Here is a 26,986-nt window from a genome sequence, read left to right as displayed (position 1 = left end):
GCCTGTGTGAACTGCACACGGCCTGCGCGACCTGGACCAGCCTAGCGCATGATCCAGCCAAGGCGCCCACCTACGACCTGATCTAGACACTAACCCGCTGACTGACACAGGCACCGACCTGACGACCTGGCCGACACTGACCCGCTGACTGACACAGGCGCTGACCTGACGACCTGGCCTAGACATTGATCCGCCAACTGACGCAGGCACCCCTCTGACAACCCGGCCCAGGCGCCGACCTGGGCGCCTGACACAAGCGCCAGCCTGACGACCTCGAGGAGTTCACCACCGTACCCCGGTTCTGACAGGATGCGACAAGTCTTATTGTTTGGAGGTTTTTCACCCACCTAACCTGCGAGGACTCCGGTATATAAAGACCTCACCCCCCAAAGGGGAGGGGGGAAAAAAGAAAGGGAAGTAACCCTGCTCTCTAGCTCTCTCATATTATCTTCAAAGCTCTCTACAATAAGAGTGCTAACTTAAGCATCGGAGAGCCCCCACCGGGAAAATACCCCCGGGACCTCTGATTCAGTTCTCACAGGTCCTTCAGCTCCCGCCGCCTACAAAGAGGAGGAAAAGATGCAGTTCTCGGAAGTCCCTCAGCTCCCGCTACCTACAAGGAGGAGGAAGAGATGGAGTTCTCGGAGGTCCCTCAGCTCCCGCCACCTACAAGGAGGAAAAGATGGAGTTCTCGGAGGTCCCTCAACTCCCGCCACCTACAAGGAGGAGGAAAAGATGGAGTTCTCGGAGGTCCCTTAGCTCCCGCCACCTACAAAGAGAAGGAAAAGATGGAGTTCCTGCAGGTCTCTCAGCTCCCGCCACCTACAAAGAGGAGGAAAAGATGAAGTTCTCGCAGGTCCCTCATCTCCCGCAGCCTACAAAGGAAAGAAGACCACCTCATGCTGAGGGCAGTCGGATTGCGCCGCACCAGGGAGCTCCAACATTCTCTAAGGCATCGGCCGCCTAGTAGGGAGTTTTCCAGGCAGTTCGCCACCAAGGCAGTTCGCCCCCAGGCAGTTCGCCACCAAGGCAGTTCGCCCCCAGGCAATTCGCCACCCAGGCAGTTCGCCCCCAGGCAGTTCGCCACCAAGGCAGTTCGCCCCCAGGCAGTTCGCCACCAAGGCAGTTCGCCCCAGGCAGTTTGCCACCACGGAGTTCGCCACCAGGCAGTTCGCCCCCAGGCAGTTCGCCACCTAGCAGTTCGCCACCAAGCAGTTCGCCACCAAGTAGCTCATCACTAAGGCACGCCACCACCAGGTCGAATAACGAGGTACTTTGCCAAAAAAAATTACATCACAAAACATTGGTACGTGGCCGAAAACGGTTACATCAAAAAATATATATTTAATAACAATTAAAAAAAAATCAATAAATCCCCATAGTTACATAAATGTAATAAAATTTTCAAAAATTTTCATAAAACTACATTTTTGTAAAATAACATTTTTGAAATTAACAGATATAAAGTATTTGAAAGTTTATTTAAAATGCATTAAATAATTATTGAAAATTATTAGAATATTTTGGAAACTTTAGGAAAATTTATTACATTTGATAGATTTTGGAAAACCATTGATACAACTAACTTTATTAAAAAAATATTTGTTCATATTCAATTAAAAATAATTATTTTTTATAGATCAACATTAAATGAAAAATAAAATTATTAAATCTTTCATATTTTCTCGTGCATCGCATGGGTCCCTACTAGTATATATAAAACAAGAAAGTTTAGAAATTTTCTCCTTTTTTGAAATTTTAAAATTTTTAATATATGCCATTTTCAAAGCTACCAATTAGAAACTTTACTTTCCCCCCTCTCTCTCTCTCTCTCTCTCTCTCTCACACACACACACACACACACGTTCCAATAACCTAAATAATCTAATATCCTAAATTTTCTCTTAAACAACCTCCCCCACTATCCCCAACTTTCTCCTAAGTTATCTCTAATTTAGTAGAGAAGTGCCTCTCCTAAATTATCTCTAATTAATATTTATCTTCTCCCCCCACTTTTTATCTCCATCCAAAGAAAGTTTGGATTAAAAAATTTAATAATTATTTAAATATTCCAACAAACTTATATAATAACTTTAAAATATTTATTAAAAAACAAAAAATAATTATAATTGATTTAAGGGTAAAATATAAAAAGCTCACCTAAAGTTTCTAACAATCATAAAAACCTCCCCTATAGTTTTACGTTAGCAAAAACCTCCCCTAAACTTTTAAGGATCTCGACAAAAACCTCCCTTGCGTCACTGATTTAGACGAGAAACCAATAAAATTATGAAATTGCCCCTAATTAATTGTCAGAGTCAATAAAATATTTTAAAATGTCAAAATTGCCCCTTCTTCCCCTTCCTCACGCAATAGAAGCCTAGAAGGGAACGTCATGAAATACTTCCCCCGATCTCCCCTCACTGGTTTTTCTCATTGATTTCTTCATCTTCTTCTTTGTCCCCACTGTCTCCACTTTATTCCATCAAATCAATTGAGTCGAAGCAACCAAAAGGCACTGTTCATCTACTTCATGGTAGTAGCTAATAGAGTTTCAACAACTATCAACGACGAACTCCTTGAAGCTCTTTCATTCTCTTATGAGAACTTGAGGTTTTAACTAAACCTACTAAAAATCAGTTTCAGGCTGCTGCCCAACACAAAGCAATAGAACTAAGTAGTGAACGAAAAAGAACTTGCAATTAGCAGCAATGGCAGCGAGTCCATCAATAGTGAAACCCTTACAAGACGAGAGGACCAAAACACTAAAATTCTTAAACAAACGTGAGATCGGTTCCAACACCTCATCAGTCACCACCATGTACTTAAAGCTCAACTCCTCTAACCACGGGTAAGCTTCGGCCTCCCCACCCCTCTGACACGAGATTGAAATCAGCAAAATGCGGTTTCCCCTTAGCGACACAGATCGGACCTCCAGGAATCGCTTGATTAGTTGTAGAGGGAGCTTGTCCCTTATCTCAATCTCTCTCCTTGTTGAATGGATCAATGTATCCGTTGTCCCGTTTGTCGTTTCCCTAATTTCTAAAATTTCTTAAATTTGATTCTGGCTCGGTTGGAGTCATCTTTTCTCTCCATTTTGTCTGCGCGTTTTTCTGCTTTCCTTTCTACATCTCTTGTGGGTTTAAACTTTCAAGTTAATCTTGTTATTGCTTTTTGGGTTTATTGAGTTTACCCTTTACCAATTCTAAGTTGAAATTTGTTGTCTTGCTCTTGGTTTTCATAAGAAATTGTGCAAATAGTAGATTTCGACGGTCAATCACCTCAGCTTCAATACATTCTATTAGAAACACAGTTGGCAATTTTGGGTATATGAATCAATCTTTTTGAGTTCTTTCATCTCCTGAATTATTCATCGTTTTCTGTTAATAGGTGCATCGATTGCTCTGACTCAATCGACTCAATGGAAGAGAGTGGGGACAATGGGGATGGTGAAGAGAGAGAAGAGTGGGGGCAGTGAGGGGCGACCAAGGGAAGGATTTCACATTGTTCCCTTCTATTGCAAGAGGAAGGGAAAGTAGGGGTAGTTCTGACATTTTGAAATATTTTATTGACTCCCTAACAATTAATTAGGGGCAATTTCATAATTTTATTGGTTTTCCATCTAAATCAGTGACGGAAGGGAGGTTTTTGTCGAGATCTTTAAAAGTTTAGGGGAGGTTTTTGCTAAAATAAAACTATAGGGGAGGTTTTTATGATTGCCAGAAACTTTAGGGGAGCTTTTTATATTTTACTCTTGATTTAATAACATTCATATTATTAATAATTATATATGTTTACAAAATTCATGACGAAATTGTGATTTTTTGGATTATTCAATCTAAATGTTATTCAAATAATAAAAATCTAACATTAAAAATGAAATATTATTTAAATATTTCAATAACTAAATATCTTAAATAAAAAAATTAAAATTAATATTTTAAATCAATTAATAATATATATTAAATATTTACTGAATAACTTTCAATTATAGTAAATAGATTAAGGTTTTAAATATTTAGTTAAATAACTAAATATTTAACATAGCTGGATTTTAAATAGTTAAAATAACAAAATTATGTATTAATAGTACTATAATTTTATGGATTATTATATTCAACATGTAATTAATATTTTAAAATTTAAATAATGATATTATTTCAATAAATAAACAAGTAATATTGTAAATAACTAATTTCATCTATACCAATTAATAATTATAGAAAATAACTTTCAAAAAAATTATTGTTTATTAGTAATAATTTTAAAATCTTATTTATTTATTATATATTTACCTATACTAAAATTAATATTTATTGTACTTTAGTAATTATTTATTATTTTTTGTGATAAAAAATAATTATTAGAGTTTAAACTACTGTTACTTAGCTTTTAAATTTAATTTATTGTGTATTTTCACTATAATCTTTTAATAATTATTGGAGATTAAACTATTGTTCACGGGTTGGTTTGGTTCAGTTGTAGGTCGTTTGGCTAACCAAATCGACCTGGTTGGGTTGGGGGTTGGTCACTCAAGTTATATTGGTTTGGGTCAATTTTCAGTTTGGTTAGTCGATTTAAAAAATTTCAACTTAAAAATTAAATTAAAATAAAATTACAATGGCATTATTAAAAAATAAATTTATCATATACTGTTTTAGCCTAAGAAATATTGGAAAATTTCCACTTTCCCGTATTAAAAAATATTTTTAAAATAATATATATATATATATTGAGCCGTTCGATTTTAGCAAATTTACAAATGGCCAAAGTGAAACCGATCTAATCTAGTTGAGTTGGGAAATTGTTGAACCAAAGCCAATTGAAAATAGTAGAAATCGGGTTGCTCAGTTTCATTAGTTTGATTGGGAATGGCAACGGGGTGGGGATGAGGAGCCAATCCCCATCCCCGCAGGGATCCCCGCTCCATGTGATTCTTTATAATGTCAACTATTATGTTTTTGTTTTATATTTTATTTAACAAGTAATTAAAATTTACAATCCTATTAGAAAATATTCAAACATATTCAACCATATTTTAAAAAAATATTAATATATAGACGTATGTGTACATATATACATATATAAACATATGCGCATATACATATATATTAGGAGTCCATGTAGGGCAGGAAATGCTCTCCCCGTCCCTGCACTGTCCCTGCCAATGGAGATGAAAATTTCTCCATCTCTGTCCCTATAGGGAAAAAAGCATCCCCGTCCATGCCCTATTCAAGGTAGATCCCAACGAAGATTGAAGAAATGAAAAAAAAATACCATTCCTAAATTTGATATATAATCTTATCTAAAATTAGTTATTACTATTTTTATACTATAAAAAAATTATTAAAATAAAATATAAAATATAAATAATTATTAATTATTGTACAAAATAATTATATAACTTACATATTTATAATGCTAGTATCATAATGGCACCGATTCACGCTGGAATGATAAATGATAAAAAGCACAGCTGGAATAGATCGTGGGTAACTTATCCAAATCCACAACAAGTAAGCAGTATAAATTTAAATAAATATTGCTGGATTGTATGATTCCATCTTAAAATGCGATTCAAAAAAAAAAAAAAAAACAAAAACAAAACGCTGGAATCTGGAAATTCAAAAGCTAGCGAATATAAAGGAATGCTTTTTGAACACACAGATTCATGCTGGATTCTGGACACATTTTGGGTCTGTGTCATCTCTCTCATTCCATGCTCTGATTCACGTGGGGGATCCTCGTGCATACACACAACTGACGTGCCGTATCAACATTTTACCCAATATGTATTATTTTCAAGCCTCCATCGAGGATCTCACTCAGTATTAACGGTAAGCGATTCAATCTCAACAAAAGAAAAATCCATAGTAGTACAGCGGCCCGTTCTGTTGGTAGGCAGTAAGCTGTTGGGCTCCTATTTTTGTATAAAATTGCACAAAGAAAAACAGAGGGGACGGGTGGCATGCCAAATTATTGCCGTTCTTCCCAAATACAGATTTTCACAGCAAATTAAGCAGCAGAGAGAGCATATGCCACGTGCCAATGTTTTTTACTTCATTCCTTGCTGTAGAATATGGTTCGGTTCATTAACAACACCCACCCTCACTACCATACACGTGATGGATGGTAAGGTTGTGTTTGGTATAATTGAAATAATTCTAATGTAAAGTTTAATCATTATAACTGAAATAATTTTGATGTGACCATACCTATCTCTTGTTAATTTGTCTCGATAAATATAATGTTTCAGATAAAAAAAATGATATCAAACACAACCTAAGTATTTGAAAGGGTTCAAATTTCAACGTATTTTGTTCTACTTTATATATTATTACAATTTACAAGTAACCTATGATATTGATTAAAGAATAGATTCAAGATCGGAAAAATCAATTATTTTAACAAAATTTTCTTTTGTTAATCCACTTCAATACATTACCTGAATGAAATAAACATATTGATGTAATTCAGATTGGTCCGAATCAGCATTTTACATTGTTTTTGGGGCTCAAAGCAGAAAACATCTCAACCCGGACCCGCCCAAATTCTGATTGTACCCCTAGAATGCTAGAAATTATAAATTAGGGGGGTGGGTGTTCTATTTTCTTTTGGGTTTTGAAAGGGAGGAAAGTTGGTCGATGAGATTTTGGTTTTCATTGACCAAGAATCTCATGTTTTTTTTTCTAAGGTTTTCAAATTGTAGTTGACCCGGACGATTGAACTATTTGGCCCGGTTCCGTTTTACCCCAAATCTAGTGTTTGGTAAAAAACCATTGAAAAAGTTAATAACCCATTGACCCGGGTAGTTGAACCATTGACCTGTTGACCAATTCAACAGTTTTGACCATTTTTTATTTTTTTAATTTGTTTGTCAGAATGGATAGTCCATTCGAACCGGACCGTCAGACCATCAACCTAAAAACCGGTGGTCAGAACGATTCCATTTCCGGATCATTTTTTAAAATGTTGCTTTTTTCAAATTTATGTGGGGACCAAGGAATGTTTATTTTTCTAGGTATCACTTACCCATCTCCTAGGTGGGTAAATAACTTTTCCACCTAAGGAGAAAGTTGTCAACACTTGAATGAGACAAAAATGATCTTTTTAATAATGTTTTTTTTTATGGTTTAAATGGTCATTACAATATTTATATGAAAAATAAAATAACATGAATAAATACATTTACCCCAATAAATAATTTATCAAAAACGAACGGAGCCTAGGAATGATGTGATTGAGCGTGTTATCAACCCGTAATTAAAATGGCCTTATTTCAGGTTTTAATCGGCGTTAACGCGGAAATCTTATCTCAGTTCCAAGGTGATAAACTTGGGCAGGATCAGATTCTATTAAAAAAAGGAACCAAAAACGAAATGATTCTCTTCCGGATTTCTTTCAAAAACCTCATTAAACCCCCCCATCATATAGGAGAATCAGATGTTATGTGCTCCTTCAATCATGGAAGCAGTGAGAGATGCCCTATTTTATATTGGGCCTCTCAAGGCCCTGGGCCCAGATGGAATTTCATCTCCTTTTAATAATGTGAGCTCATTGCTTTGATTGGGCAATTCAATGAAACTAATAATCTTCTCTGAGACTGAGATGGTGTCAGATTTACTCTCTATTGGACTTATCAATATGATTTACAAGATTATTACTTTCTCTCTCAAAGACTTAAAGAAAATCTGCCTTGATTGATTTCTCCTTTACAAAAAATACCTTTATCCTCAATTATAGATGATAGAATTATTGCCTTAGAAGTGGTTCATTCCCTCAAAAAGAAAATAAAAAGTAAGGTGATTTTTTAGATTGATTTGTTTAAAGCTTATGACAGATGGATCAATACTCCTTGCTCAAAGTTTCTTAGTTAAGAGGTTTCTCTCATGGTTTTTACATTCTCATATTTAATTGCATATCTATCCCACTTGTTCTTAATGGCTGCTTTGGCACTCATATCTCTCCTCAATAGGGTCTCGGAGAAAGTTGTCCTCTCTCCCCATATCTATTTAGATGATACTAAGGATCCATTTGATTTATAATTGAAATCAGAATTGGAATTAAATCAAAATAGTCTGTTCTTATAGTTTGTTTGGTTCAGGCAAAAACTGAAATGAGAATGGAATCAGTTGGAATAAAATTTTATTATCATTGGAGAGGAAGTCAAATGGAAGATTGTTATTCTACCAAAAATGGGAATGAGATTTTGATTCCATCCAACCAAACAATTGAAATTAGAATAGTCATTTTGATTCTGATTCTAAACTTCTATTCTTGTGAACCAAACGGGCCCTAATTTATATGAAGGCAAATCAATTGAAGTACAGACAATTGCAAGCGCATTTTCAAGCTGGCAAGAGTATATCGGTGAAGAATGTGATGGAATCCATTCCCTTTTTTATTTTATTCTATCAATTTCTATTATTTCACAACATGCTTATCGAATCAATTAACTTTCTTTCGAGAGGTTTCTGGTGGGGCCACGGATTTCATTCATGGATATTAACCTCAAAAGTCAAGAAGTGTTGATTGTTAAGTTGTGGTGTTTTTTTTTTTTTTTTTTTTTTTTTTTTGTCTTTTCCACAAAGCCTATGAACTATGGGCTCAGTTGGTGGTCTCGAAATATTTAGCACATGGAATATCTATTTGGTTGGCCAAAATTAATGTGATCTGTGGGATTACGTGGGCTAGCATGTTGGCTTTATTGACCTGTTTTGCAAACAAGGTGCTGAGGTCAAGATATTTGAGCATCCATGGATTGATTGTAACTGAGGGGTGTCAATGGATTAGTTTTGGGTTGAATTCTAAGTCAAAATCAGTTTGGATGGATTGGATGAATCAATAAGACATTGAATTGGACCGGTCCAGAGTGGTTCAATATATATTGGATTGAATTTAGATTGGACCTGGTCCATCCATAATGGATTTATATTGGGTTGAGTTGGATTGAATCAATATTCGATCCATTGATAGAATATAAGAATACGGTGTCAAATGACCAGATTTGAATTGAAACCAATCTAAATTAAAATCAATTTGAACAGATTAGATGGTCCAGACATTGAATTGGATTGATCCAATAATCCAAATTATTCATCCATTTGTAATTGACTCATAGTGGACCAGATTGGGTTGGACCAAATCCAGTTCAATTGACACCCCTTGTAACATGCATATAATTTTGAATCCTCTTATTACAGATGTGCCTACAGGTATCAAAGGAGTTCAAATCAGCCCCTCACAAGATTGCCCCCTGCAATGTCCAACAACACATTTCTGCCGTGTATTGGGAACATCTCCTGATGATAATATCATCATTTTTGGTATTAGCATCGGGAAATATTCCCAATACATGGCGGGGATGTGCCGTGGGATGTTGTGGGGGGCAATCTTGTGGGGGGCTGATTTAATCTCGTATCAAAGTTGCTGCTTTAATCGATCAGGTGAATCGCGTGTGGAATGTTGAGGAGCTACATAGATATTTCTCTCTTGATACTTGTCGTTTGGACTGTTTGGGATAGGGGTTCAGAATCAAAATCATAATGGGCCATTCCGATTCCAACTGTTTGATAGGGCAAAATTGGAATGCCATTCTCATTTCTGATAGAATGGTCATTTTCTCCCCCTCCCTTGGGAATGAAATCCCTTCCAGCTTATTCTAATTCCCATTCTAATTCCTGTTTGAAACAAGACTATGAGAATAGATCATTCCAATTCCGATTCAAATTCTGACCACAAATCAAACAAAGACCCTGAGATGGTTGCCTGCCACAGGCAAAAACCAGGAAACCAAACAAAACAAGCGACAACCCACCAAGAAACATCTACTAAACCAATAAAGAGAACCAACGCCAACAAAGTGCTCTCGAGACATCTCTTTTATGGCATCATATCACAAATTCCCTCCTAGTGGGTTAGCCCGTTGTTCTACTAAAATGGACCTAACTTGTGCTGTGCTCTCTTTCTCTCGTTAGGACTATGGAACATTTGTTCTTCAACTGCTTGATTTCTAGCTTGTTTTCTAGATTGGTTTGGTTATATGACGACCTTAAGAGTGGATAGCCATCCACAACGGACAATTCTGGGTTGATTTTCTTTCTGGTCAAAGTTGATGATCGTTGTTCGATGAGAGTTTCGAATAATTCCTCAGTTGGCTTTTGCTAAATGTGCTTGTCTAATGTGGCATTTGTTAACTCAGCTCATGTAGTCATGTTTTGATCCAAGATGTTAGCAGAGTTCTTCAGGAATCAGGAGGTTCTTCTCCCAGTTATCATGAAGTGCAGGACACCACTTACATTGCTCAGTGGATGAGACCTATGTAGGGTTTCTTTAAAATCAATTTTGATGGCACAACTAATGCTGGTGGACAGGAACACTGTCAAATACTCCCAGACGCATAAGATCTCTTGTGGCAGATTGCAAGGTGCTCATATCAAGAGTCCATTTGGTTCAGTCGGAATTGGAATCGAAATGGTTTATTTCCATAGCCTGTTCGGCTCAGGTAGGAATTAGAATGAGAACCAGAATCAGTTGGAATAAGATTTTATTCTCAAGAGAGTGGAAGTGGCCATTCCCTGAAATGAGGAAATGCCATTCCACCAGGAAAGAAAAATGAGATTCTAATTCTTTCCAACCAAACAGTGGAATCGGAATAGCCTATTCCATGGTTTTCAAAATTGGACCGGAAAAACCAGGAACCAGTTAGGTGATCGGTTCCGTTTTCCCCAAAAACTGAATTTTCCTTCAAAACCATTGATTTTGGTCAGCAAACCACTGAATTGGGCGGTTAAGCGTTCAAACTGTTTTGACCATTTTTTTTGTCAAAAACGAACCTAGCGTTTGGTTCGAATGGTCGAACCGTTCGACCCAGTAACTGGACCCCTGATGGGTTCGGTCTCCGGGTCGGTTTTAAAAACCATGGCCTATTCCAATTCTTATTCCAGAGTCCAGACCCCAATTCCCACAAACGAAACCAGCCCCAAGTCTCTCCTGCTACTAATTAAGTCCGGGAAATAACATAGCTCATCTCATTGCTAAGCATGCCCTTACTGTTTCAAATATTTTTGGGCGGCCAATGAAAGATGTAGTAGTTGAGATGGTCAGTCTACATCCCTCCAAAAATAGGCGGCGTGGAATCATGCCCACAGAGCAGCAGGCTCTAAATGGTATAGCATAGCCAGTGGGTCTCATGTGCACCCTGCCCTGTCCCCACCCATATGGGTTGTGGGAGTCCGGATATGCTCCTCAGACCAACCAGTATACCCTAACCGTAAATCAGGAACATCTCACATACTTGTATGTTATATTCATGGGGAGATATTCCTACTGCACAGTGGGACGTGCTGTGAGGTAGGTTGAGGAGCGCTCTGTGAAGAGAAAATCTGTGGAAGCCTCTTATTGCGCCAAACACATACCAATAATATGATAACAAAATACTAGGTTAGATTATAAGCATATAAGAATGGGCATTTACAAGCCAGATTATATACAGGCCAGAGAGAGAGAGAGCATTAGTATGTTTTCGGGGTTCAAAGTCAAAGTCATGGATTCCTGTAATGCGACTTCAACTTGCACTCGGCACCCAACTGGAAAGATTCTAACCACCAAATGCAGTCAAAATTCTATGAATGACAGGCATGAAATCTTAAGCTGTCTGATGACTGCTTGAGTCAAGATGATCAGCAACCAGTCTCAGCTTTTTTTTTTTTTTCCTGTGCTTAAAGGCGTTGAGGTTGCAATGGCTACTCCAGGAGTAATGTTAAAGGCCACAGACGGATCTTCTGTACTTTATAGGCATTCTCATCTTAAAAGACTAGGCCTTAACAGAGGCTGTTGCTGCTGATTTTGTGACTTGCAGTAGGAGGAACCCTAATCATAATACTCTGTATGAAGGCTACCATCTGCATGGGAAGAAAATGGCCTATGTAAAAATATGTCCACGAGTATGGTAATAACATATCACAAAAAGTATGGGTAAGAGCATTAAAAGAAAAATCTCCCATTGATTACAAGAATTTTAATTAGGCTCAAATAATATAGAGTGAGGCTTCTGGTCCAGTTTAGGGGAAAAGAAACAAATTATTCATGTAATGGTCATAAGCAAGCTATTAAACTCAAAATACTGTACCAACTTAGAAGGGCTTACCATTGCAAACCCAATGCACACAATACTGAAACCTGGGAAATGAAAAGGGGCATTTTCTGACAGGAACAAAGCTGCAAGAATAGAATAAACACAATTATTATATAATCAAATTTTAGATCATACGAAGTTGTAAAAGGATTTTCCTACTACCTGTTAGAGGAGTGAAAGCTAATGGAGAAACAACATTGGCAAAAGAACTTATGCCTGAGATGCACCCTTGAGCCTTCCCCTGCAATGAGAAATTTGATTCAATTATATAAGCTAGCATAGGACGAGAATTAGTTTTCTTGAGAAGGAAATTGGCTCTTCACTGTATGCTGTACACAGTATTATTTTTAAAGAAATTTGAGCATACATTGTGGGATTGTAAAATTGTAAATGGCTAAAAGCTTTGTTCTACAATTTAGAGATTAAAAATTGTAGGAACAAACTTTCAGCAGTCACACTCCAATGTACAATCAAAAGAAAATGCACCAGCCATTACATTTTGTAGAAAAGTTACCTGCTCATTGGGCCCAACTTGCTTAGATGCAATGCTCCTGATCTGCACAACATAGGAACTTTGCATAAGAAAAACTAATTCCTAATTCAACTATTCAGAAATTAAAACAAGTTAACATGGTAAAGCACTCACACAGGGGTTTGCAAGAACACCCAAAACAGAGAACATGGCTGAAACATAAGGAACCTGCAAGTTTTTGACATGTCAACTAAGAAATATGGTTTGAATGAAGCTAGTTAAGAAAGTATCAGAATAACTAGCGGAACAAAAACATGGCTACTATAAAGAAGAAGAAAAAACTCTTCTACCATGGAAACAAAGATAAAACAGATTATCAAAATACCAGGAATTTAAATTTTATGCTAATAACTTATGATTAGGAGAGGTGAGGGAGGAGGAGGAAGTACCCAAGAGGACCATGATATTCCATAAAGAAACATCTGCAGCATTCCATTCCATGGATCAGTAAGTCCAAGTTTATAATATAAAAGATAAGCTGAAAACAGCAAAGAGCCAAAGAAGACCATGAAGTATAAAGAAGTATCAGAACTGAATAACTAATCACCTAATTACTCACATGTGTGCAACTAGCGAAGAGCCCAATGGCTAGTAGCTTCTCCTCCCCGATAGCAGGTGCCAATGTGGGCATGAGAACCAGCTGCAGAGTGACTCAATTTTAGCTGCATCAATTGCCAGCTAGAATATTTCATGAATAGTACACATAAACACACAAACTATGTAAAATTACCTGTGAGAATGCCCCTGCAATCCCCACTATTAGCATTAGATCAGCAAACTGATCTTTGCTGAAGTGAAATGATGCCTTCAAATAGTACTGCCCAAGGCAATAATAAAAGTATGAATAATTAATCACAGAAAATTCTGAATGTTTATTTTAGAGAGACGATATAATTTATCTATTAATCTGTAAGACTCATTTAACAATGTAAGACACCAACTGAATTTTTACAGCGTACGTTTTGGTCAATGAATTTCTTGAGTTTTCTCAATAAATTCAAATTTCTATTTCCCAGATCACTAGCATGACTTGAATATGTATACCCACATTAAGACCACTCAAATTTCATAAGTGGCTGTATAGTTTTTATTTGAAAGACCACGGCAAGGTGGTATTTTATAGTTCCACCTATGGAAGATATTTGATATCAAAAGCAAAGGCCTTCACTTCTCAAAGAAAATTTATTCTTCTCATTTTTCTGCACTTGAATATTGGAAGCCAAGGCTTGACTGACAATAATTTGGTTCATTTCTTATAAGTAATAACCCTATTAATATGAATGACAACTTTAATAATCAACCTATTTCACCAATACCAAACATGATACGTTTCGGTGGTAGTTTTTCCATTCATTAAGGGAGTCTCATCCAATGTGAATTGTTTTTCTTGTTACGAGTTCCCAAAACAAACTGAAACCAAAAGCATGTTATTGAATTTTTGGTTTAAAGCACATGCTTTTCATCTGGTTATTTAATATCATATTCTATAAATAATATCATATAATTTCTATAACAAAATTTTCTTTCATTCTAAAAAGCAACTCATATTCTTGAACTTTATTTAAAAAACATGTATTGTTTTTTCGAAACAAAACCAACTCATTTTTTTTCTTTTAAAAACAAAAATACAGTTCAAGAATGTATTTTTGCTTTTCTTCTGATGTGGCAATTCCAAAACAAATGAAAGCAAAAACATTGATGTTGTAGAACACCCCCAAAGGGAAACATAGGGTGCAGGGTTAGGTCTAGCCTTGTAAAGTAGAACTTGGTATAGGAATCTGTTGTTTGAAATTGGTGGAGTAAGGTAATTTATGCAAACTAAACTTTCATTCTTCTCCATTTATTTTTTTTTAAGTCTGACTTCGATTCTAAAGATGAAGTTATTCCAAATAAAATGTTAATCATTCCTGCTGTGGGCCACAAAAATGACAATGGAAAGTTAACCAAATTCGTTGTAACAAGAACATTGGATGGAGCCATCCTGTTGTTTCTTGGGCTAAAGGTGTGTTGCTTTCATCAAATGGGAATAGCCGCCCATGATCTAACAAGGTTAGAATGGGTATTTTGGTGATTACTAATCTCTAGCCATTGCAGGGCCTCTATTGAAGGGGAGGGAGGGAGGGAGGAAAAGAGAGGAATAGTGTCTGAAGTGGTGAGACCAATGGATAAGATTATAGGAAGAATTTTCTTGTTGGAGTACGTTGTGCCAACTAAAAACTCTTCACCATTTTCTGTTATCAACCGAGTGTATGAATGAGATTACTAGATCATATATTGGGTCCATAGATCAACTAGCTAATGTTTAAAGTGGCTTATAAGAGAACGTTTGCAAGACTAAACTAAAGACAATCTCATGTACACTAGCTTGTGTAATACTATTGCATCACCCATTCCAAATAAGACTAATCTTTTCCTTTCTTCTAATATTCTCTTATTTATTCTATCTTGTGTATGAACATCTCAAAATTAATATATAGTGAATAATATCTGCCATAGAAACAATTTATCCATGCATCATACAATTAGATCTCAAGTAATGATTAATGGAGGGAGAAAAATACCAATAGTGAAGTATAAAGGCCACCCTCTGCAAGACTGGTGAAAAATGCGATAATTGCTGCTTGTGAGAATGTCAAGCTGCACAACAAATTCTCGGTAACCTTATCAAAACAGTTTAGATGGAAGAAACAATAAAAGAAAGAATCATTGCTTTAAAGAAGATTTGCAAAATGAATTCTAATACACCTGGCTATTGGATTTAGAATATAAGAATAGACTGAGTACCTACAAACTATTGATAAACATTGAGCAGAAGAAATTTTAGTCAATGCTTTAGGTCAACTCAACTAAGCCATGTCTGAGTTTTTAGTCAATATTTTAGGTCAACCAAATGAATGACGCAACAGCCATCTATGTGCTCTTCAGGTCTATCAAACGTGTATCTAATCAGGCATTTTGGAAAGCAAATGACAGAGGTTTGCTGAGTGGATTGTGACGATAAGATACCAATTGGGCTCCAGAACTCTGGGGCTTCCAGCCTTCCACTAATGTAAAATGAAGGATCAATTCTCTTTTTTACATAAATAACAATACTTCCTCCCATATTCATCATCAATTCCAGAGTCGCTGATTGTTTATAAGTAAGATTGCATCTTTGCAAAAAGAAAAGGTGAATTAAAACAAAATTAACATACATACCTACTCTTCAATAAACAAATCATATCTTCGATCGAGGGAATCGTTTTAAAGATTTTGCTTGAGGAATCTTCTCCATTGGAACAAGTAACAAGAGGGGTCTTTTGAGAGACATCTTGCTTCATATTCTCCAAATCTTCACAGGTCGATTCCTTGAGGAAAGCTTTCATGTACATAGCTGCGAGCACCGCTACAGACGCAGAAACCTGAAACACAAGTAATGATAATGATATTAGGCCACGGAAAAGGCTATTGAGAGTTGATTCACTGGTAAGTGATAACAACTCCGAAAGAGAATTCGAAAATGGATATTAAAAGAAGAGGAAAAGAAAAAGGTGGGAAGACCTGGAATGTGGAGGAAGTAGAGAGGAAGCGAGAAGTTAGAGTTCCACAGACAAAAGCCGCAGACCCGGTGCCTGCCAGAATTCCGAATGCCGATATTCGTTTGCCATGTGGAACATTGTCTGCCTGCAAAGTGCGAAAACAGAAAGAAGAAAATGGCTGAGTTAACCCGTTGCAAGCGCTAATATTTAGCTGGTCTCTAATCTCTAGCGACTTGGGCTTAGTTAACCCGAATTTTGAGTCCAGCTCCAGCAGTCCTTGGGCTTGGCTTGGGTCGAATCTCGGGTTTTTAGTGGGCTAGACAACAACCAACTGGGGTAGCCCATCCCCCAACCTTGGTAGCAGCGGGGTTAATCTTGGGGCCCGTTTGGCAAGTTTTTTTGAGAATATCTTTTCGTAGCTCTGACAGTCAATAGACGTATTGAGCTTTTGACATAAGATCTGGGCAGCCCGAAGATTATTTGGCAGATGCGCATCTTTCCGTGTATCGTCTCAGGTCTTTCCGCATGAGATTAAAACGCGGAAGACATGGGAAGCTTCATTTGGAGCTTCCCGAAATCAGCCCAAAATGGACTTCCCGTGTCTTTTCGGCACCCTGTCTTTTAACGGTGAGATCTTCCACGTGCCAAACGGGAATTGTCCGATTTTTGGTCTTCCCAGCTTGTAAGTAGCCGAAAGACCACACGGAAAGATGCACCAAACGGGGCCTTAATCTTTGCTATGAATAAACAGATAACCTACCAACTTAGGGCCCGTTTGGTTCATGGGAATAGGAGTTTTAAATCAAAATCCGAATAAACTATTTTCAATTCTAACTGTTTGGTTGGGCAGAATTTGAATCCGTTAATAGCATTCCCCTACTTGAAGGAATGCTCATTTCCTCCCCCTCTTTTGAAAATCAAATCCTATTACAACTGATTCCAATGTCTATTCTGATTCCTGTCGAACCAACACTATGGGAAATTGGGAATAGACCATTTCAAATGTGAACCCAGGAATTTTGATATTTTAGATTCTGACTGTGAACCAACCCAATATGTTTGTCAATTCAGAGTTCACTTGGCTTATGCACCTGTACTTCAGTGATAGGATGGAGATCAAATTCAGTCAGTGCAGGATCTGTTTGAACGAATTGGGATCTGTTCCTCACAGACCGAGTCTCACAGTCACATCCCACCCTGTATTGGAAATATCTCCCTGTGAATAATAAATACAAATACGGGAGATGTTCCCAATATGTGGTCAAGATATGCTGTAAGATCAATGTGAGGCACGCTCTATAAGGGGCAGATCCGGGCTCCGCTCTAACAGTCTTTACAGCCTTGCATTGGGGATATCTCCAGGCTTATGTGCTTTATTTCATGGGAAATATTCTCAATGCAAGGCTATAAAGACTGCTCAAACGGGCCTTTATACTGACTGAATCCGGTTTATAGGTTGTAAATATACCTCTACTGGCTCTACAAATTTATGTATCTAGCCTTATTTTGAATGGGCCATTAGAGAGCAGTTATGGGCTTGGATGTACCAGACCATGAAGCCCAATAAAATGAATTGCCCGTGGCTAAAACGTAAAAAGCACAAGCTCATGTTCTTGAGCTTGGATGAAGTGAGAACTTAGACGGGCCCAATGTTGATTGGAGTGAAGAGGGGTCGAGATATAATACCACGTAAGCCAAAGAAAGGCACTGAACGCTGCCCTCACAAATCATGGCTGTGAGTGTCTTGAGCACGTAGTATGCATAGAAGAAGCTCTTCGTCCTGCTGCATGCCAATATAGCTGCAAAATTGCATTTTGTTGTTATTATTAGATAAAATAAAACTGTATCCACCTTATTATTACTATTATCGACTGGTGCTCAAAGTAACCGAACCACTACCATTTTTGGAAAACTATGAACCAAAACCGATCGAAATCAATCGGTTAATCGGTTGATCAGTTCAGTTTTTCATTGGTTTGGTTTAAAGATTTTTCAATTTTTTGATGTATATAATATATATTATAAATAATAAATATTATATATATATAATTAAATAAGATCAAACTGGTACTTTTGATTTTTTAAAAATACCAAATCGATCAGTTTGATTAACTGAAATTTTTTATTCGATTTGATTTTTCATTTTCTCATTTTTGATGATTGCCCCTATAGAATATGTGATGTGAAGATTGTGGTCGTGGGAAAAACCTACAAATACAGTCACTATTTTTTTTTTTTTGCCAGAGTGCTAGGTTTGGACCCATCTACTTAAATTCAAGATTGAAATTCAGTCAGACCTCAGAGCTGAACCTGGATCAGGTAGGCATGCATTGTAAGCACGCTAAATGAGTTCTTTCAATTTTTTCTTTTTGACACTTTTCACTTGAAATACTCCCACCCTATTATTGAAAAATATTAAAGACAACTTTTAATAGTTGTCAAAATATTTCTAAAGTGCTCACTAAATGTTCTTCTTTTCTAAAGTGTTCATCAAAAACCGAACCAAAATTTTGAAAAAGAATCTTAATTTTTTGTCAACATTTGAATGATTAATAAAGAAAACCGTGATACTCAAAGGACATTTGTATCTTTTTAAATGTTACTTAATGACTGATTAATGGTAAGTACTGAATTGACACATCTTAAAAATTTGAGTATTAAATTATCGCAATTTAAAATTTGAGGACCAAAATAACACTAAACCCAAAATACATAGTACTAATTGGGAATTTTCCCTTTAATTTAATTTATACTAGCATCGATCAGTAGATTGGGGTGGGTCAAAACCAGTGATCCAGTATATTACTGAACGGCCAGCAAATTTTTTGGATCGTCTTGGTTTATAAACACCGGCACAAATGTGTTTGATGAATTTCTTGAAAGAAAAGCTGTTTATGATACATGTAATATAATATGCAGCAGTAAGGAAAGAGTACAGACCTAGTGGAACAACGGCGAGAATCATTGGGAGAGTGAGCAGAGTTTTCCTCCCGTACTCGTCGGAGAGGTTCCCAAGTAAAGGCATCATGACGAGCGACCCCACCCCTGTTATCTGCATCACAACAACATTCATCCCAAATTTTGACAGTCATCGCGCATGAGTGACCATCATAGAATCCACATGATCCAATAATATAAGCAATTTGGGTAGAATGAATTTTATTCACGATCATGGGTTTAAAAAATGACACGAAAACGAAAACGTTTTAGCTATCGGTTTCTGAATGATGGTTCGATCATCGGATTCGAATGGATGGCTCATTTTGATAAAAAATTAAAAGTAAAAAACAACCAAAAACCATTAAACTGATTGTCTGAATCAATGATTTTTTTACTAAAAACCGGATTTAAGGTAAAACAAAACCGACTACTTAGATGATTCCCAGGCCAAACGGTCCGACCATTCAAATCAACGACAGTTCAAAAACCATGTTCACAACAACATAAAAAATGTTTGAGGGTTTCAAGTTTGGAAGCACCCAAACCAAAAGCCCTTCTGGGTTATGCTTTTACTGGTTTAACCAGTGACTAAATTAACTGTGCAGCCTATAGAGGTAACCGGCGATCCGAACCGAATATGATAAATACTGGCTATGAGAGAGGAGGGAGGGGGCGTCTACTTCGTTGTCTGAATGGGTACCAAAAACTCGCATTGGTGAATGAGGCGTGCGTAATGGAGATGGAGAGCGTGGTCTGAGTGGGTACAAAAAACCATCATTGGTGAATGAGACGTGCGTAACGGAGATGGAGCGCGTCTACTTCGTGGTCTGAATGGGTAAGAAAAGCCCGTGGAGATAAGCCCCAAACTGAGAAGTGCGCTGGGCACTTGTGTAAAATATTTTAATGGCACATGTCATATTGTGTCATTTGTCTTCTTTAGAGTTAGACATTAAACCGATCAAAACCAACTAACCCAATTAATCAGTTTCTAATATTTTTAATTGGCTTTAATTCAGTCATTTTGTTAATTATAAGATTGGATTGGTTTGATTTGATTATATGTAAGTAGATTAAAACTGGCCCAAATTAATTATAAATATATATATATATATATATATATATATATATATATATTAATATTTTGTATTTTAAATTTAAAATTTTTAATGTAAAAAATTAAGAATTTTTCTATATTTTCTAATTTAAAATATTTTATATTATAAATTTATTTATTTTTTTTTAATTTAAACCTTTTGGATTGATTAACCAAACTGATAAATCAATTCAAACAAATCAACCCAAGTTGACTAATTTTTAATAATGATCAATTAGTTTCGAATAACCAACTCCCTAATATGATCAGATCGATTTAATTGGCCAAACAACTTGACACTAAACTAAAAACACCCCTAATCTTCCTAACCATTGCACGTATCATTTCAAAGATCATACCGGACACCATGGTGGTTCAGTTGTTAGATCTCTAACTCATTAACTGGTTTATTTCAATAATAACGCGAAATAGAATCCCCCAACCACCACTTTAAGTAAAGAAAAAGGTCAAGAGGAGGGTTTAGTGGTGCATGACACCAAATACAAAAAAAAAACCATTTTATTTTTTCCATACGACAAAGAGTCGACATACACACACCCAGCCTGCATTACATTGATGGTGCCCGTTTGATCCCTTTTCAAAAGCATTGATCACTTTCTTTACTTAAACTTTAAAAGCTAAAGAATAGAAACGTGCAGATTTGCCACTCATCCAGGATTAGTATAAAAAACAAAATTCAAAAGATTCATTTATTAAAACACCTATCTTATAACATTTCTTATAGTTTGTAATCATTTACTTAATCAATCTTTTATTAGTTGATAATAAAAAATAAAGATTCTAACACTAACATCCATTCAAATAAATTCAATTAAAAAGAAAATAAAGAAATACCATTTTTATCCTAATATAAGACACAAACAATAATTTTATTTTCTATAAAAAAACATTAGAAATATTTTTTGGAATAAACTTTTATGATCCATGCCTTTGAACATTTTCCACTCAGTTTAGGTGATTATATTACTATTTTCATATGAAAAAAATAAATAGTTATTAATAATAGGTTGCAAACTATATAAAGGGTGTTTAATAAAATAAGTTTAAATAAATCTATGAAACTATAGTGGAAAATGATACAATGAATTTGAATAAATCCGGGGTGTTCCTGCATATGACCCAAATTAAAAAGTAGAGATAGGGATGTCAAATGGGTTGGGTTTAACCGGATTTGCCTGAATCCAAACCTGACCCAATCAGACTAAATGATACTAGATCTTCAAACCAGCCGCGCCAACAGGCCAGGTTAGTACGGACACACCCCAACACGAATCCAACCAGTAAGACTAACCCGACCCAAATCCAATAGGGGTTGGGTAAGTGTGGGTTTATCACCTAACCCGACCCACTTGCATAGAAGGCGGAAACGAGTCCAGTGTCGTCTACTCAGACTGCACTCCTCACACCAACCTCACTTCAATCGCTCATCCTTGTATATTGTTATCCATGGTGAGATGTTCCCAATAGACGGTGAGATGTGCTGTGAGGTGTGATCCGTTAATTAGGTGTGCGACGTCAGCTGCCATAGTGCAGGGAAACCCACATAGCCACTAGCCAGGACCAGGTCTATATTGGTTAAGAAGTTGGCTTGACCTGGCACGCCAGTCGGTTGACGTTACGTCAAGGCTACAACCATGTCCACGGGGACAGGTTTCTCGATTCAAGCCGTTTCCCCGGCTACAAGACTTTTTGATTGTTGGTTCTGATTCACACATATCCTATTGCCCATTTCATCCCATTTGTTACACACTTTATCTTCTGACATCATCGCCCTACCACAAACATTCCACTCTTACGCCTTCTCGGAGGGATGACTACTGCCTACTGACATGGCCGGACTCTGTTCGCCGGTCGGACAAATTAATAACCATAACTTGTTGAGAGCAGGGAGTCATATCAGGAAGAAGAAGAAAGCAAAAACAACGGACTAACAAATTGCAACTCTAGCTCTAACGAGTGAGTAAATAAACTAAACATAGAATTTAAAAGAAAAAATGAAGGAAAGAAAGAAAGAGTCACTTCTGCAAGCTTGTACGTTGTAATTGTAATACTTGTTGCTGGGTCAAAACCCTAACTACATAGCAGTCCGATGCGTCATGAGCTAGGCTAATTACTGTGATACCAACGTCAGAAACCAAATTCGCTACGACCAGTTCATGAGATATGCGAGAGAGAAGAAGATAGAAGGAAAAAACAAAAAGGCAAGTTACTTTAATTGATTACAGTTGCAGAGACATACCGCCTGTTGGAATCCGCTGAGGTAAATGGCAATGGAGCATTCATCTTTTCCCGGGCAAATCGCCGACATTGTGACGTCGGTGATGGCCGGAACGACCATGAAGGTCGCGAAGTGATAGAGAAACACTGTAACAAAGAGGTGGATTAGCCCGGCATACACCATCTCTGTTTCTGTCTCTGTCTCTGTCCCTCGACTCCCTCCAAGAATCCTGCGCAAGGAACAAAAGAAAAAGAAAAGGAGGGTGAAGCCTGAAGGAGAGAAGAGAGACTCAGAGCAAGGACAGAGAAAACAGGAAACGAAACTTCGTCTTAAAGAGCAAGCTACCGGACTAAACACATCATCACTGCTCTGTCGAGTAGTACAAGTCTTGACGTTTTTGCTTTTACGCTTTACGACCTTTGCTTTCACTCTATTGATGTTTGGAGTGAAGAAGGAGAAATGGTGGTCTCTTTCTTGATTTTTACTTAAACAGACCGGGGTCAAGAGAATTAGAGAAGATTGAACTTTGAAGGAAATCATTACTTGGCTTCTAAGCGTAGAACTGTGAATTAACGACGAACAGACAGAGGCAAGCCGAATGAGTTATGACCAAATGATCCTCGTCCTTTCCCTCAAATTACCTCTATCTCCCTCACGTCACGTTTGGCCAATTAGTAACTCGTCTCGTCGGACTCGGATAAATGGATAATCATTCAGAGCAGCAGCAACTTCCAGGCAGCTTACAAAGGTCGTACATATACAGAGGAGAGGACACATTAAGTACCCACACTGAAATCTATATACACCTCGACACCATGTGTCATCTGAAGCAGAATGACTTTGGATGATTTGGGCCCACTAACTAAAATAAGGGTGTAACTGTGTCGGGCCAAACCGAATTTGTGTTTGTCTTGATTTGATCCGATTCAGATGTTATTATGTTAAATTTAAATCTAAACTGTTCAATTAAAGTTAAATTCCATTGTATTTTAAAATAAAGTAAAAATATTTTATCGTCAAAAGGATGGAATAATAAAAGCAAACCACTTTGATTTAAAATTCAACAAAAGCAACGATAGAAAGTATTGTTTTGGTCCAAGAGCCAAGCGTCCAGTATGAACCAATGAAAATTGGTTTTCTTGGCTTCACGTACAAAATCCATGTTTGGAAGAACCTAGTGCTCTCTTAACCAGAGTCGCCTTTGTCTCCGACGTCGCCTGAGCAGTATCAACCGGTGCAATGGTTTGAGATGAAGAATGCTTAATCAAGTTTAAGAATGAAAAGGGTAGTTTTCATCGATACCCTATGTTGCCATCTATACGATGTGTGGTTGTCTGTCTTGTTTGATTCAGAGAGGTGATCGATATGCTCAATCTATATATCAAACAAGGGGACTCGTCGGACATGCCATGTGTTAACTTCCCAGGATAGATGAGCTCTATGCTATCTAGCTTGATCATGTCTATCATCTATGATTTCTTCTCCATTCATTGATTCTAGCTAATAGAAGAACTCTTTTTTATATCAAAATTCCCATAAAATTATTTTGCTTAGTTATGAAGCATGTTTCTTTTTCCTTCGAAACTTGATAAAGCACCATGCATGAAGCATGGGTTACTTATTCTAAATCTTGCTCCATGAAAAATAACAAAGATAGCATGGGAGGAGGAACTTGTTTTGGCGAGGTTTCATAGAGGTTACAAATGATGCATTGGGGGACTTTGTGGTTGTTGATGAAGACTATCTGAGTTGGAAGATGTTGGATGCTATGAGATTGTTAGTCTAGGGGGCTTCACACAAGCGCTTTTTTTTTTCAAAGTTTTGGAGATTCATATTAAACAAAATAAGGTCTGGGTGAGTTTAGCATAGGAAAGGGAAGATACCTCTTTGGGGAGGAGGACTTCTTCACGATGAGGTAGGACAACAATGTTGCAGCCTGTGCTGATAAAGAGAGCTAATTTTGTTGGAAAATGGGGTCACTATAACTTTGGAGAAGCTTTGAGGTGCGTCTGAAGGCACTGTTTTTAGAACGTTATTTGTCTCCACTCAGTTTCATTGATTTTGCTGTTGGGTTACAGGCAAATCCGTTCCCAGGATACAACAGAGCCTTGGGTGAGAATCTACAACTAGCAAAGTTGAAGAATCTCCGAAGAAACCTTTTGTGAGACTGTAGTAGACCGGACTGAGAGAGAGAGAGAGGAAAAGCGGATTTTGAAAATGTGTGCTTTTGAAGTCTGATTCATGCTCCTTAAATAGTTTATGAAGAATTATGAAGAAAAGGTAGGTGTTGGTTCAGAGAAGGCACATTGAACAGCCACAATTTCAAACATTGTGATTGTTTAAAAGATAGTTAACGGTTAACTTTGAATTGTGCCTCTTGATCACACCTGATCGAATTGTGACCGTCAACGGTGATCAACAGTCAGCATCACACGGGTGCGAGCAAAGTGCGCCTCTAAAGCACCTCATTGCGCCGCACACATGCATGCGCGCACATTGTGCGGTATCAAACCTCCATACTCTACTATTTCTAAGGTGTGTAAATAAGCTCCTATTAAAATACTGAAAACAAAGCTTACAATTAATTAATGTGAGACAAGTTCAAAATTGGGTTTTGTAAGAGAAAAGTTAATCTCCAAACAAGTGTGCAGGTGAAATTTCTCATGTAATTGACCAATCAAACCCATTGGATTTAATCTATTATGAGATTAAAATCTAACAATTTTCAAGCAAGTGTACAAGAAACTAGGGGACGAAGTTAGCATGGGAAATCATATCATCATGTTTCGTGTTTCCAACAAAGGGGATGTCCTTCTAATGTGATTGACTAACCTGAGATGTTTGTTGTCGCCCCATGATTGACCATTCTTGTTACAAGTGGGAGTGCTTTAGTTGCTTATTCAAATTTAAATTCTATTAGTCATGGGCTGTCGACAGAGGTCTTTGGTGACAGTCATGGAGATGAAGAGGTGCACGTTGTGTTCCTCCTTGAATCAATGAAGTTTAGATGTGAGACTGCGTGTCTTCAGACTCGATAAATTGGGATAGGAAACGAGGGTAGAGAGGTTGACGGGAGAGAGGATAACATGCTAACAGGAATATTTCAATGAAATAGATGCAAACTAATTTGTAAATGGCTAATATAGGTATTTTGGAAAAAATGATTCATGGCTTTAACATTTTTCGTCTTGATCATTAACGGAATGGAGGTTTTTGTTGCATTCTTTAAAAATCTAGGGGAGGCTTTTGCTAAATTGAAACTATAGAGGAGGTTTTTATGATTGTCAGAGACTTCATGGGATGTTTTTGTCTTTTACCCAAATATCAATGCTTTAAAATTGATTTGGAACAGGAATCTCTTTGGCCAATGTATGGCATTGAAAATGGCACCACATCAGAGAAAGTGGTGTCCCAAACAATATCTTCTTGTTTGTTATTATTTTTCTAGAAAAACCGTTGTTTCAGACTACATGGGAAAGTGTGGTCTGGAGCAACACCAAACTCAATATTTTATGAGAAAATGGCACATTACTACCAGCTGTGCAATGATGTGACATCACTTTGGACGTTGAATAATATAGATCAATATTGAAAAAAGTTGATGCCAGCATTGGTACCAAACAAAACCAGTATTGTTTTCTCATAAAACACCTATATGGCAGCATTCGTTTCAAACAAAAAATAAGCACCGTTTTACAACTCCACATGTGCAACACCGATGCCAAACACCTACTTGACTTCTGATTTTTGGGTAAATGGTTTGACCATTCGATTTGAAATGATGATCCATTGTACCTTAAAAAGCCAAAGCCCATTATCAATCTTGGCTGAACGGTCCCACAATCTGAATCAACAACGTTTCAAAAAACATAAAAGATAACGCATTGTCAAATGAATATTGGCTTCAATAATTTGGAGTAATTGTAAATACTAAAACATAATGTCTTCATGAGTTTTAAATTCTCAAGCATATTTATATTTAACTCGATGCCCTTCGTAATAAGGTTTTTAAAATTAGATCGGACACGGAATCGTTATATGGATCAGTTCCTGGTCAAATGGCTCAATTACCTGACTTGACTTCCAGTTTTCCGGTCCGACAGGTTCTGAAAATCATGCTTCGTACTGTTATTTAATGGCTCCGTCAATTTGATAATTAGACAATTCCTTCGTAAGTAGCCACCCAACCAATTCCTAATAATGCATTAATCCATGTGACTGAGGTTGCTTCTGAAACACGTTTATTGTTGCTTTTGTTTTATAAATAAATTAATTAATAACACCCGACAAACTCCTAATTCTTCCTTTGCTCACATCCACCTCCCCAATTGAAATAAAAAATCAGCGTTTTAATTTATCTTTAACTGTTGGTATATTAACTCGTGTTCCATTGAGATGAACAAAAACAATAATTGGTATTACATATAATAAAGAAATGAGATAATTACTTATAACACCATTTTACATGCACATTAATTTTTGCATAGTCCTATTTTACCCTTAATCTTTTTCTCTTTTTGATAAATTA

The 26,986-nt window shown here is 36.9% G+C and overlaps 1 protein-coding gene across 2 annotated transcripts; it reads right to left on the bottom strand.

Moving 5' to 3' along the window:
* Positions 1-11,425: 11,425 nt before the first annotated feature.
* LOC148849366 (uncharacterized) lies at positions 11,426-23,003 on the bottom strand. Of its 2 annotated transcripts, none has more exons than XM_088949098.1 (15): positions 22,782-23,003; positions 22,480-22,687; positions 19,127-19,238; positions 17,873-17,985; positions 16,209-16,331; positions 15,867-16,069; positions 15,230-15,305; positions 13,399-13,485; positions 13,228-13,308; positions 13,058-13,090; positions 12,783-12,836; positions 12,651-12,692; positions 12,299-12,377; positions 12,149-12,219; positions 11,426-11,903 (listed from the first exon to the last, which is right to left on the bottom strand). In XM_088949098.1, exons 2-15 carry the CDS (start codon positions 22,639-22,641, stop codon positions 11,823-11,825), a joined length of 1,317 nt encoding a protein of 438 aa, XP_088805224.1. In that variant the 5' UTR covers positions 22,642-22,687; positions 22,782-23,003; the 3' UTR covers positions 11,426-11,822. The 2 variants fall into 2 exon arrangements, with proteins under 2 accessions (XP_088805224.1, XP_088805223.1); XM_088949097.1 differs by having other exon boundaries at positions 22,804-23,003.
* Between the last annotated feature and the right edge of the window lie 3,983 nt (positions 23,004-26,986).

The sequence above is a fragment of the Nelumbo lutea genome, chromosome 6 (genome assembly GCF_056320005.1).
Source record: "Nelumbo lutea isolate HS-2025 chromosome 6, American lotus-T2T, whole genome shotgun sequence".
NCBI classification, from domain to species: domain Eukaryota; kingdom Viridiplantae; phylum Streptophyta; class Magnoliopsida; order Proteales; family Nelumbonaceae; genus Nelumbo; species Nelumbo lutea.
Note: the sequence above shows the minus strand (reverse complement) of the source record. Positions and strands in the feature narration are given on the sequence as shown.